The sequence below is a fragment of the Myotis daubentonii genome, chromosome 15, assembly GCF_963259705.1.
Source record: "Myotis daubentonii chromosome 15, mMyoDau2.1, whole genome shotgun sequence".
Classification (NCBI taxonomy): domain Eukaryota; kingdom Metazoa; phylum Chordata; class Mammalia; order Chiroptera; family Vespertilionidae; genus Myotis; species Myotis daubentonii.
In genome coordinates, this window is record NC_081854.1 from 35,887,790 (window position 1) to 35,901,130 (window position 13,341).

Here is a 13,341-nt window from a genome sequence, read left to right on the forward strand (position 1 = left end):
GGAGAGCCTTGTATACTATGCAAAGAAGTTTGAACTTGATCCACAGACCATGGACACCCACCGGAGGGTTTAAACACTGGATGAGGATGGATAGGTTTGAAGTTTTTTGTTTTGTTTTTTTAATTATTATTTTCTAAATATATTTTATTGATTTTTCACAGAGAGGAAGGAAGAGGGACAGAGAGCCAGAAACATTGATGAGAGAGAAACATCAATCAGCTGCCTCCTGCACACCTTTTACTGGGGATGTGCCCGCAACCAAGGCACATGCCCCTAGCCAGAATCGAACCTGGGACCCTTCAGTCCATAGGCCGATGCTCCATCCACTGAGCCAAACCGGCCAGGGCAGGTTTGAAGTTTTTAAAGCTTATTTGCATGATAACATCAAATTAATGTTGTAGGAAATTTTTATTCTCTAACAGACAATGAGTGGTAATGTGATGAATCAGAGAGGGTGAGGGGGAATCTCCATTAGGATTTAAGCCATGCTGGAGAAAATGTGATTATCTTTTAGGTACAGCAGCCATTCTAGATAATAAGATTGGATATGAGTGCAATCTGTTTTTTTTACAATCCCATAACTCTAACTTTCCTGCCACTTTTCTTTTATCACATCCTTCCCACATGCTGATGGCTTCTAATGAAGCATTTGGCCTTTAAGGGTGACGACATAAAACCAATAGCCAGGAATTTTTATCGGAAGCTAACAGTTGAGCAAACGACAAGAGGGCAGGTGAGATAGCTCCTTTATCTTTCTCTCGAAGAACATTCTGCAAATTAATTGTATTTAGAACTGGCATTAAACAAAGAGCTGGGGAAAACAAAACAGCAGACACATTCATCCTGAGTCATTGTTTCTTAAACAGGAGGTGCTCGCTGTTATTTGATGCAAAGAGAAAAGGAAGATGGATGGCAGATGGCTGTGAAGGCAACAGCATATGAAGGACGGACAGCCAGCTCCATCCAGACTCTCCAGCTGGTTCAAGGATGAGCGTAGCAGGCTTGGTCCTCCTGGGGCTTGCTCTGAGGTTGATGGCCACTCCTGCTAAGCCAGAGGAGAGCAGCGTTTGCTCTAAGAACCAAGTGGCTTTCAGAGACTCTTGCTACGAATTTGTGCCTTTCGGCCGCTCTTTCTATGGTGCCCAGAACTGGTGTGAGGAGCGAGGAGGCCATTTGGTCTTTATTCACGATGAAGGCACTCAGCAGTTTCTGCAAAAGCACATCTCTCAGGACAGGGAATGGTGGATTGGACTCACAGGGAACTCGGCTCAGAATGGAACTGCAGAAGGTAGGTGCTGTGATAACCATGTTTTATGGGAGCTAGTGGCTGCAATTCTCCCATTGCTTTCTACCCAGAGCTCCATAAAACAAATTAATATGCCCCGTTCTCATGGTAAGCAAACCCTCCTCTTTGGTTGTTTTGTGGATAAAATAATTCATGCACAGTATTTAGCACAGTGCCCGGCACAGAGCTGACACCAGAAACGTGCATTGCTTTGCATATGCCTCATATTCATAATATCTATGAATTCTTTGGTTCTTGTTAGAATAGTGTCCAGCACTATCCTGAGTGCGTCATGTCCATTATCATGTTGAATCCTCACAATAACTGATAATATAATTATTATTGTTGTCTCTATTTTCCAGGTGAGAAAACTGAGCCTCGGGAAATAATTACTAAGCTATTTTCAAAGCATTTCCACATGTCTTCCTCCCTATGAGACTGAAGCAGGTCAAGTGCTTAGCGTGGTTCAGTTCACATGGGATAGTCTCATGTTAATGATTCTCCCAGGAATTCTCACTTAGCCTTTCTCTGGGAGGGCTCCTTCCTCCAACCCCAGCACAACCAGTTGAGTCCTTCTCTATGTACCTGTAGGACCCTTTTGACATGACTTTAGTTATTTAGGTGTCTTCCCCCATAGACAATAAGCTCTCTAAGGGAAGGAACCATATTCTGGCCAGTCCCTCCCACCCCCAGTGTCCATACATATCCACGAATGGACACGTAAACCTTTGTATTTAATCCTTACACCGGCCCCACGAGGTAGGCTTTGCTACTCTTATTTTATGGGGGAGGAAAGTGGAGTCCAGAGAGGAACTGCCTTGCTCAAGAAAACACATCTAGGGAAGGGCAGTGAGGTCTTGAGCCAGTGTCCCGCCCTCTCAAACTGCTCTGTGGAAGATACTGGGTTTTAAAAAATAAAAGCTTGGTCTGCGCTAAGTACCTAGAGAAATATACCAGAGTGGATGGAAATGCTTTAATAAAGGGGCAGATGGGAAGCTCATTTGAGGAAGCTCACAGCCAAAGGGATGCAATTTCTACAGTGTGTCTTCAGCCAATATCTCTTGAATGGTTTTTTGCTTTGTAGATGCAGCAATTTGTGGATTTCCATTCATATGCATTTAAAGGAGTCGGGTCTATTTAAAGTATTCAGGGGATACTGCATGGCTTTACAGAAAATGAAGTAGATCTGAGTAGGCTGATATGTAACAGCTTTCAATAAGTAATGTTATTTGACGGTGCTGTGAGCAATATGATGGCACTTGTGATTCAGGTACTCACAGGTGCTGCTACATAGATAAAATGCAACATGGAACAACACGCAAGAAACAACAATAATGGGAGTGGTCCATAGGTTGGGAAAGGGAAGATGCTTTCATTTCATTCTCTTTTTACTCTTTAAAAAATTTTAACCATTTGTATGGATTTCTTTTCTTTAAAAAATTAATAAATAGCCCAACCAGCATAGCTCAGTGGTTGAGCACTGGCCTATGAACCAGGAGGTCACTGGTTCGATTCTGGGTAAGGGCACATGTCCAGGTTGCAGACTCAATCCCCAGTAGGGGGTGTGCAGAAGGCAGCCGATCAATGATTCTCTCTCATTGATGGATGTCTCTCTCTCTCTCTCTCTTTCACTCCCTACCTCCCTTCCTCTCTGAAATAAAAAATATACATTTTTTAAAAATCAATAAATACATTTTTGAGTCTTTACAGCAAATATTTTCTATGTAGTGTTTTCTAGATCTCTAGTGTCCTTGAAATGCCTCTGTATCTCCCTCCCTCCCTCCCTCTGTCTCTCTCTGTCACGCTCTTTCTCTCTCTCTCTCTCTCTCTCTCTCTCACACACACACACACACACACGCACACACACACGTAACATTCTTGGGTTCAAGGCTCTGAAGAGTCCTGAAGTAAGGAAAACTGTGTCTGCAGTAGCCCAGCAGTGCCCATTTCTATTTGTCAAGGGCCCCCTTTCTATGTGAAATACCTTTTAACTCCCCAGAGCACACTCTGTGCTCTTCTTTAGGTTACGGTTAGATAGAGCTGAAAGCATCATTTATTTAGTCAAGCCAACTTCTACAGGCTCTCCAACTTGGGTTCCCGGTGTTTAGGTCGAGTTCTTGTGTTTGAGTGTTGAAAGATAATGGGTAGGAAATGCTCCATTGCTGGCATGGGAGAGGCCTTCAGCACTGATTGAGCACCTACTGCTCACAAGGAGCTGAGCTGGGACAAGCCTTGTACATAAAAAGGATCAGAAAAAGTCCTGGTGGTTGTGTTCCCTCCCAGGACCGGGGATCTGGCTGGACACCTCAAATGTGAACTATAGCCACTGGCGCGGAGGGCAGGCCTCTCCTGCTCCCGACACCTGCGGTTACATCGGGAGAGACCCTTCTGCCAGGTGGGCTGCCTCAGACAACTGCGCACAGCTGTTCGCCTTCATCTGCGAGTTTGGTGAGCCTCTGTTGTAGAGTCTACTTCCTTTGCCCCATCTCTTTCTGTCTCTGTTTCCTTGTTTTCCTGTGTGTCTCTCTACTTCTATCTCTGTCTCTCTGAGTGTCTCTCTAAATGCCTACTTGTCTCTGTGTGATGCTCCATGTCTCTGTCTCTGTCTCTCTGTTTCTATCTCTGTTTCTCTCTAAATGCCCACCTACCTCTGTCTATGTGCTCAGTCTCTCTGTGTGTCCCTCCATCTCCCTAGCTCACATCCTTGCTCTCCCTGTCCATTTACCTGCCTATTAGTCTTGCTTGTCTCTCTCTGTCTTTCTTCCTCATATATCTGCATCTAGGGGGAAATGCCCACTCACCCTTAACTCCTGCTCCCTGGCCAGCCTGAGTCTGAGCCCCCATGCCCACATCCCACCAGCTCCCAACTGTTCTTCTCTTGTGCCCTTTCTAGCTGCTACCCATGCCCGACTCCCAATGTAGATGCTGGGGACTGTGTATAAGAGACCCTGCCGGAGTGGGATGTAGCCGTATACCAGGTCCTACCCACCAGGGGGGGACTGGGATTGGGGCCTGGCCTTAGAGCTGAGCCTCCTGGTCCCCTGACCCACAAGCCAGGCTTGATGGAACCTTCTGGGCTTTCTGGGTACAGTCCCCTCCCTGGCTCTAAGCTCCTGGTTCCCAGGCCCTGTCCTGGGTTGAACATTCACAGGAGCTCCTGCTCCATTCTTCTCCTCCCCTAGCTTTAAATAGATGCACTTTGCCCTGCCTGACTACTTCTGAAAAGGTGGAAGCGCCTGTGAAGCCCTCCCTGGTCTGTGCATTATGCAACTTCCCTCTTTCTATCACAGCCTCCCCAAGTCCCTGTCCCCTCCGCCACCCCAACTTCAAGCCTGTCTCTCAGACTCTGTCACTCCCAGGGCCTTGGAGCCGTGGCATGAGGTCACACTATGAAGAACTAATGAGTATCGAGCAAAAGTTCCAGCACTGAGCCAGACACTCCATGTACATTTATTCACCATAATAGAGGTCTGTCCACCATTCTATTGTAGGCCTATTAGAAAGCTAAAAAAAGTGAGACTCAGAAAGGATAAGTTCCTTGTCCAAGGCCAGAGAGCTGGGAAGTGACAGAGATGAGACCTAAAGCAGTTTAGCCTATGGAGAGAGAAAGAGAGAGAGAGGGAGAGGGAGAGGGAGAGGGAGAGGGAGAGGGAGAGGGAGAGAGAGAGAGAGAGAGAGAGAGAGAGACTGGCTTTGGAGATGGAAGAGGGGTCCACAATCCAAGGAATGCTGACAGCCTGTATAAACTGGACAAGGCAGGAAACAGATTCTCCCCTAGAGCCTTCAGAAAGAACCTTGATATCAGTGTAGTGATACCCATTTGTGGACTTCTGACCTTCATAACTATAATATTATAAATTTGTTACAGCAGCCATAAGAAAATGAACACAGATTTGGTCTCTCCTACTCTGTGGACTTCCCACCAGGCAAACAGGCCTGAGTGTGAATTCAGCATTTCCCACTTTCTGGCTGTGCATACCTGATCCAGGTCATTCTTTTGCAACAAATGTTTACTGAGTAGGTGCCAGGAAGCAGGGTTTGTGTGGGGCTCTGGCACAGTGACCCCACTGAGCCCCATGTTCCTAATGGCGAGAATAATAGCTCAGCTCATAGAATTGGTATAAAGACTCATTGAAATCACTCATTCATTCAACAAAAGCTTGTTTGGCATCTATCATGTACCGGACATTGTTTTCAAATAAGGCTCAAGGAAGGTACTTGAAATAGATAGAATAGTAATTGCTACTTGAATAGCCCATATTCTGAGTGTACAAACTCGTTTAATCCTCCTAATGACCATATGGAGTATGGGGTAGACTCCCCCCTATACAAAGGAGGCACAGAGAAGCTAAGTAATTTGCAGAGGTCACACAGCCACTGGGTGGCTAGGCTGGATCTGCCCTTGGGCAGTCTGGCTCCAGAGTTACTCTCATCCCTGCTGAGTCTGCTTCTGCTGTGTCCTTGCATCTCACAGTCCTGACCCCTTCCCATCAACCAGGCCAGTGGTCGGCAAACTCATTAGTCAACAGAGCAAAATATCAACAGTACAACGATTGAAATTTCTTTTGAGAGCCAAATTTTTTAAAATTTAAACTCTATAGGTAGGTACATTGTTATTAACTTAATTAGGGTGCTCCTAAGCTGGCCTTTGCTAAAAATGTCCTCAATCTGAGGGGTCGACCACAGCGAACGTACCCCCACTTCTTCTAACACCATTTCTTCAAAGTAGACTCGCCCAGGCCGAAAACCGACTTCTGCGCATGGGCCACGAAGTTTCAATTGCACTGTATGTGCACGCCCACACGTGGTATTTTGTGGAAGAGCCACACTCAAGGGGCTAAAGAGCTGCATGTGGCTCGCGAGCCGCGGATTGCTGACCACTGACCCAGGCACTTGCCCACCCATGACCATAGGCCTCCTATACATACACCTTACCTTTGTACAGGTGTCGGCCAGAGTCTGGCCTGCGGGGGCCATGATGCCACCATGCACTGTGGTTCCGGGGAGGTCATTCAGATCCGGGATGCTTTCTACGGGCGCCAGACTCCCCATTATTGCACCCAGGACACTGGGAGCCCCTTGGACCTGGAGCAGCAATGCAGCTGGGTCAGCGTCAAGGACGAAGTGGCAGGTAGGGCCCAAGGGCTCCACAGCTCTGGCTGTGAGCTCAGGACAGTTCCTGGTGTCCTGTGCCCAGCAACAGGTTCTGGAAGGCTCCACTAATCCTCACATATGACCTTGAGCCTCCAACATTGGGAAAACTAGCCAGTCTCCGCCACAGCACTGAGCTGGGAAGCAAGGGAGCTACAGCTCACTCCTTCACTTTTGCTCCCCACCCAACTTGGATGCAAGAAACATCACTTTCTTTTTTTAACTTAATTTAAAAAAAATTAAATACTTGAAATACATAGACAAGAATAAAAAATACTTCAATGAACTCCCATAGACCCACTACCCAACATTGTCAAATCATATTTGCTTAAAATTCCCTCATGAAGGAATCAAACACAGCATTGGATATACAGCCGACACTCCTGTGAAGCCCTCCCTGGTCTGCTCCTGCCATAAAGTCAGCGCTTGTTAATCGCATGGGTGGTTTTGTATTGCTGCCTTCTATGTATGCAAGAAGTATTGCTTTGCAGGTTTTTAGTGTTTATAAAAATTGTATCATATTGTATGTCATTCTGCAATGTGCTTTTTTTCTCTTTTCCTTCTTTATTTTATTTTTTGCTCAAAGTATTATCCATCTTGACACATGCTGTGTTAGCTTATCTGTTTCATCTATTGTATGTGCCAGAATTTGTCTCTTCCTCTGTTAAGAGTGTATGGGTAGGGTCTTAATCCTTGGTATTGTGAATAATGCTAAACAAATGTTTCTGGTGGCATCTCTTGTTCACATGGGAGAATTTCTCTAGGACCTGTTTTTCAAAATTAGATTAAATCTGCCTCTGAGCTGCCTTTGCCCCCTGGGAATGATTCGCTTTAGGCCATTTGACTAGATGCCACTGGACCAGTGTTTCTTAAAGTGGGGTTCCTGGGCCAGCAGTGTTAACATTACCTGGGAGCTTGTTAGAAGGAAATTCTCAAGCTGCCCTCCACATTGAGTCACAAGCCCTCCAGGGAATTCTAGCACAATCCACAGTTTGAGAACCAGTGGGATGAACTCTGAACTACTTGGGGATAGGAACCCTACTTCTCTCTCCCCCTGTACCTAGCACAGTGCCTGGTCTCCACCAACTGGTATTTGTTGGGCGGATGGTGGGTAAATGAATGAACGTGAGGTTATTCATCTGTGTGAACCTATGTCCTTCACACCGTTTCTGCTTCTGCTGGGATTCGGGTGCTTCCCAGAACAGTGCCAGGGGCTGCAGGCATGCCAGGTGGCCGCAAATGGGACCTTCTCTGGAGACCTGTGCCCCACCCAGGGCAGCTACCTCTGGGTGCAGTACCAGTTTCAGGAAGGTGAGTACCCAGCTTGCCTTGGCGTGGGAATTCCCTTCTTATTTTCACAACAGGCTCAGCAGAGAGAGCAGCTACCCTGGGGATTAATCTACTTGTGTACTAAGAGGAACTGACAAGCCAGAAATGTGTGTGTGTGTGTGTGTGTGTGTGTGTGTGTGTGTGTGTGTGTGTATATATATATATATATATATATATATATATATCATCTCTCCAAGTCACTAGCTTATTCTTTTAATAACTGTATAACATCCCAGTATAAGATTATGTCAAAATGTATTTAATCAGTTCCCCTGCCTGTTGATAAACATTTAAGTTGCTTCGGTCTTTTGTTGTTACATATCACTCTGCAGTGCTTTCTTGTACATTCTCGTGCATATATCTTGACATGTACCTGAGATTATTTTTAAAGGAACGATTCCTGGTAGTGGAAATGCTGGGTCACAGGGTCTGCATTTTATTTTAAATTTACCTTTCTTGTTAAAAGTATTACCGAAGACCCCCCTTACCCCCCCCCCCCATTGACCCCCTCTACCCTTCTACCCACTCCCCAGGCCTTCACCGCACTATTGTCTGTGTCCATGGGGAGTCTGTGCACTTTAAATGTTAACAGGTACTGCCCAATTACCCTTCAAAATTGCTGTATCGATTTATATTTCCACTAACAGTGCATGAGGGCGCCAGTGTCTCCTACGGCTGTGAAACCACATTATGCCATTTTCCAACACATTAATCGGTCAGAACAGCTACTCCGATTGAGGGCGTGTGTAATGATGCAAGGAGCTCTGAAGGGGAAAGATAAGTCAGTGAATGTTGGGATTCCCAGGGGCCATCCAGGAGAGCAGGGTCAGTGGGTATAGGAAAAGGGAGGACCACATGGAGGAGAGGGTACAGAAATGGGAGGGTGGCATGGAAGACACGTTCTACCAGGGACAGTAGTCTGCTGAGCACGCTTGGGTAGAAAAACAGTGAGCAAGGGGTCGCAATTCTGTTTTCTGGGAAGAGGAGGCCACATGTTTTGGCAACACATTCCATTTAGTGGTTTAGAGTGCCCTTTGATCTGCCAGGCCCGGTGCTGCTGTCATTGGGCAAAAGTGTAGCTCAGAGCAAGGGGCATGCTGGATTTAGCAACTACATGGTCCAGATTTTTTGCCCCAACTTTGTTTCAAATATCCTGTCCCCTTGTGAATCAGTGTGTTCTGATCACAATCAGGTTCTGATTTGTGAAAAGGGGAACTTTATCCAGACATCCCACCCCGACTGTGCCCAGAAGCGCCTGGTTGCATGTGACTTTCCTCAGGTAGCTGGGAATCTGACCTCCTGAAAGTCCTTTTTATTTGCAGTCAGCCTCTTTCCTCTTCCCATTTGTGCTCAGAAACAAAGATTATGCTGCACAAATTAGCCCAGAGCTGTGTGAAGACCCAGAAAATTCTGCCCTTCACCCCAACCTCCATGCCAACTTTTGAAGCTCAAGGTTTTGTAAAATTTAATGTGCATTAAATAGCTTACAATGAATCATCGGCCACCTTAGCCAAGTAGATTTTCTTAAAGGTGTTTAGCCTTTTGTCTTTTTAAACATTATAAAATGCATTTGGACAATCAATAGAATCCTGGCAAATAAATTATGGTACATTGTGTAGTTATTAAAAAGAACAGGGAAGCTCTAACTGAATTTATATAGAACAATATCCAAGATATACTAAGTGAAAAAAATGGAAGGTGTCAATTAATGAATATAGTATGCACCATTTGCATAAATAGAAAAGTACGTATGGGTTGTGGATATCTCTAGAAGGTGAAACGGGATATTGATAACAGTGGTTGCCTCTGGAAAGCAGAACGGGGGCGGGGGGGGGGGGGAGGCGGGGGGCTGAGGTTTGGCAGTGGGAGGGGGTGTACATTTCAAATTATTGGTCATATATTACCTATGAACAAAAAATAAAATTCAAAAGAACTTTAAAAAGTAAAACTAAAATTTTGAAAACTTTAAAAGTCCCACCTAAAGATGCAGGACAGGTGGATAGAAGGGAGTCAGTTTTTAACATGCAGTTTTGCTCTGCAAATGGCACACGGCCCTCTGTGTTTTCACCTGCAGGCCTGCAGCTGACAGTGTCCAATGAGAGCTTCGTCTTCGATAACATCACCATCTCCCTGGTGTGGCTCCTCTCTCCCTACACTGGAAACCTGTCCTGTATCATTATCACGGGGGATGGCCACACTTTTGATCCCTACTACCCCCCCACCCCCGCAGGTAAGAGGAATCTCTGAGCCTTGATTCAGGACGTTATCAAGTCAATTTTTGCTGCATAACAAAACATCCCAAAACTTATAATAGTATTTATTATTTGGCATGTGTCCAGTGGTCAGCTTATTTTCAGGGAGGGGCATGTGTTGCTCATCACCCAATAGGCCAGCTCAGGCTCACTCGAGTGGTGGCAGAAGAGTTTCTAGCAGCAAGTGAGAGCAAGGCCCAATGTGCAGGCATATTTCAAATCTACTTGGGTCACATTTTTTAATGACCCATTGGCCAAAGCGAGTTTCATGACCACGCCCAGATTCAACAGGTAGAGAAACAGACTATACCTGTTGATGGAAGAAATAGCAGAGCCATAGCACAAAGGGGCACGCATATGGGAATGGGAGAAATGGATGCTCACCTGTTTCTCATTATGGAAGCCACACAAACGGGCATGGAGAGCTGGTCCTTTTGGCTTGGCGCTGTGTAGAGTCTCTCCAGGGTCACTGTCTGAGGAGTCGGTAATGGGGTAAAGAAGATGCTCACCTGGGAGTGCTTTTCATTGGTAAGGATTATAAAAGTAATAGTAACAATATTCATAATAGTCCAGCCGGGCAGCTTCACACATAATCTCACTAGAGCTGTGCTGTCTAATGTAACAGCCACTCACCATGTGAGCTACTGAGCATGTGACATGTGGCTGTTCTCGGTTAAGATGGGCTGTAAATGTAAAGTACACGTGGGATTTTCAAGACTGAGTTCCCCCATCTGCCCAAAATGAATGTAAATATCTCACTAACAATTTTTTTCTCACTAATCATTTTTATATTGATTACACATTGAAATGATAGTACTTTGGATGTATTGGGTTAAAGAAAATAAATTAAAATTAACTTCACCTGTTTCTTACTTTTTTCAGTGTGGCTATTAGAAAATTTAAAATTACACATGTGGCTCCTACTATTTGTATTGGATGGTGCTGAGCTAGATAATCTTTATCTTGTTTTCATAAAGGTACAGTGGTGTTGCCCAAGCCACACAACGCTGTGATGCAGTCAGGACTGTCTAGCCTTGAAGGGAGCTCAGGCTCTGAGGTCCCTGGTGGATTATACAGCGCATTGTATCTGGGCCTGAGAGCACTGCCCCCACCAACTCCCCCCCTCCCCCAACACACACACACATCCTCCAGGAAACAGTTACCTCTCCAACCTGAGAGTAGCTAAACCCAATTCATAGTATTTCAAAGTCCTACCTGGGCCTGGATAAGCTCCGATGGCCCAGCAGAAGGGTGCCCCAGACTGTTTCAGAAAATCTAGGTCCTCTTTGGATTCTGAGGCTCCTTATAGGGACCCCCAGTTCAACATGGATTCCCTGGGAAAGCACAGAGGCCCAAAAGCCTCTCTTTGAATCCCCAGATACCTCCAGTTCTTCCCTGTGGGAGCTAGAGGTTCTGGCCCTGTGGGTGCCAGCATTCCCAATAGCACTGGTTGCAAATAGGGGGTCAGCCCTGTCCACAGCCCAAAGCTGCTCCAGTGAGTGCAGGTCTCAAATTCAACAGTGCTTTGAGGTCTCAGGCATTGTGCCAAACACACTGTGTCCCAGGCTGGGGTTCTAATCCCAGGCACTGCTAATGTGTCAGACCCAGAAACAATCCCTGGCCTTGGGTTTCTGTTTCCTTCACTGTCATATATATACACTAGAGGCCCAGTGCATGAAATTCATGCATAGGTAGGGTCCCTAGGCCTGGCTGGTGATCAGGGCCAACCGGGGCCTTCTGGCTGCTGGCCAAGTCAAGGCTTTCCTTCCCCAGCTGCTGGCTGCCAGCTGGGGCCTTCCTTCATTCCACACCACCCCCTGGTGGTCAGCACACGTCATAGTGAGTGATTGAACTCCCTAGGGGACACTTTGCATATTAGCCTTTTATATATACAGATGTCTATATATATATATATATATATATATATATATATATATATATATATATATAAAGCCAGCGACTGGAACACTGAAACAACCAGAATGACTGGAACAACTGGTCACTATGACGCCTACTGCAGCTGGCCAACCTCCTGCAGCCCCTCTCCCTGGCTGGCCCTCTCCCTGATCGGCTCTACCCACCCCAATCGGGGGTGTGGCCAGCTGGCCAACATCCTGCAGTCCCCCCCCCCCCCACCGCCAGCCCGGCCCCCATCAGGCCAGCTGGACCCCCCAACCGTGCAGGAATTCGTGCACCGGGCCTCTAGTGTATGTATATGACAGAAAAAGGAACAAATCAAAATAACAATAAAAATGGGTGGTATAAAAAGAACACAGGTTGTAAAACCAGAAAAATCTGAATTTGAATTCCTGCTTCATTGCATACCCACTGTACAACCGTCCACTCACACTCACTCTTACAATATCTATTTCCAAACCCATATAAAAATGTTTGCACTATCCACAAGATAGATAAGGGTGCATGAAGTTAAATAGCTCCAAATCGCATAGTAATATTATAGCCAGGAGGGGGATTAGATTGGTTTTACTATAAAGTCTATGCTCTTTCCATTACTCTAAAGCTACAATGAATAAAGCAGCAAAAAAGGAAATGTTTACATGAAAAATACACAAATCTAAGTGGACCCTACAGATCACCTGGACACTGTTCAAAGTGTCCAGGTATTTACCTTTTGTTTCACTCTCTAACCATTTATTGGACAACTACTATAATCCAAACATTGTGTCCAATAGTAATAGGTGACTGTCTATGGTGGCATCCCAGGACTGTCTGGCCTTGAACGGAGCTCAGCTACATGAAAGAAAGGAAGGAATCCAGGATCAGTTTTGTTTTGTTTTGTTTTGTTTTAAGGGTGGTCACAGAAATAGCACCTAAAAAGGAATGCCCACTCTGAGATTAGAGGTGATGGCACTGGAAATGAAGACTTCAATAAAGAAAGGTTGTGTCACATTTATATTGATGGCTGCCTTGATTGGAATAAAACGAGAAATTACACGTGAAGATGCTTAGGGAAAAAATGTTTAAGTAATACAAATATCATGGTATTTTCTGTAGGTTTCTTTACATTTGCTCCTATTTCATCAATAAAACAACAAATGCTAAGTTACATAATCCTAACCCCCACATTTTATAGAACTTGAATTTGGCATAAGTCAAAATGCAGTCTGTAGCCCTGCTAAGTCTTTCAGTTACATAAGGACCTTCTAGCAATAAACAAACAGTAGTTAAAAACTGGAGCAAATGGGACAAAATGCAAATATCTGTCAACTCTGGATGGTGAGTCCAAGGGTGTTTGTCATACTACTCTCTCTTTTTTTAAAAATATATTTTATTGATTTTTTACAGAGAGGAAGGGAGAGAGAC

General features: G+C 45.3%; 1 protein-coding gene across 1 annotated transcript in view; it reads left to right on the forward strand.

The window, feature by feature from the left end:
• The first annotated feature begins 987 nt into the window (after positions 1–987).
• LOC132216267 (polycystin-1-like protein 2) overlaps positions 988–13,341 on the forward strand; it is a 75,566-nt gene continuing 63,212 nt past the window's right edge. Inside the window, 5 exon segments of the mRNA XM_059665438.1 lie at positions 988–1,288; positions 3,569–3,733; positions 6,231–6,416; positions 7,637–7,747; positions 9,840–9,995. Of these exon segments, the coding sequence (XP_059521421.1) occupies positions 988–1,288; positions 3,569–3,733; positions 6,231–6,416; positions 7,637–7,747; positions 9,840–9,995 (919 nt within the window).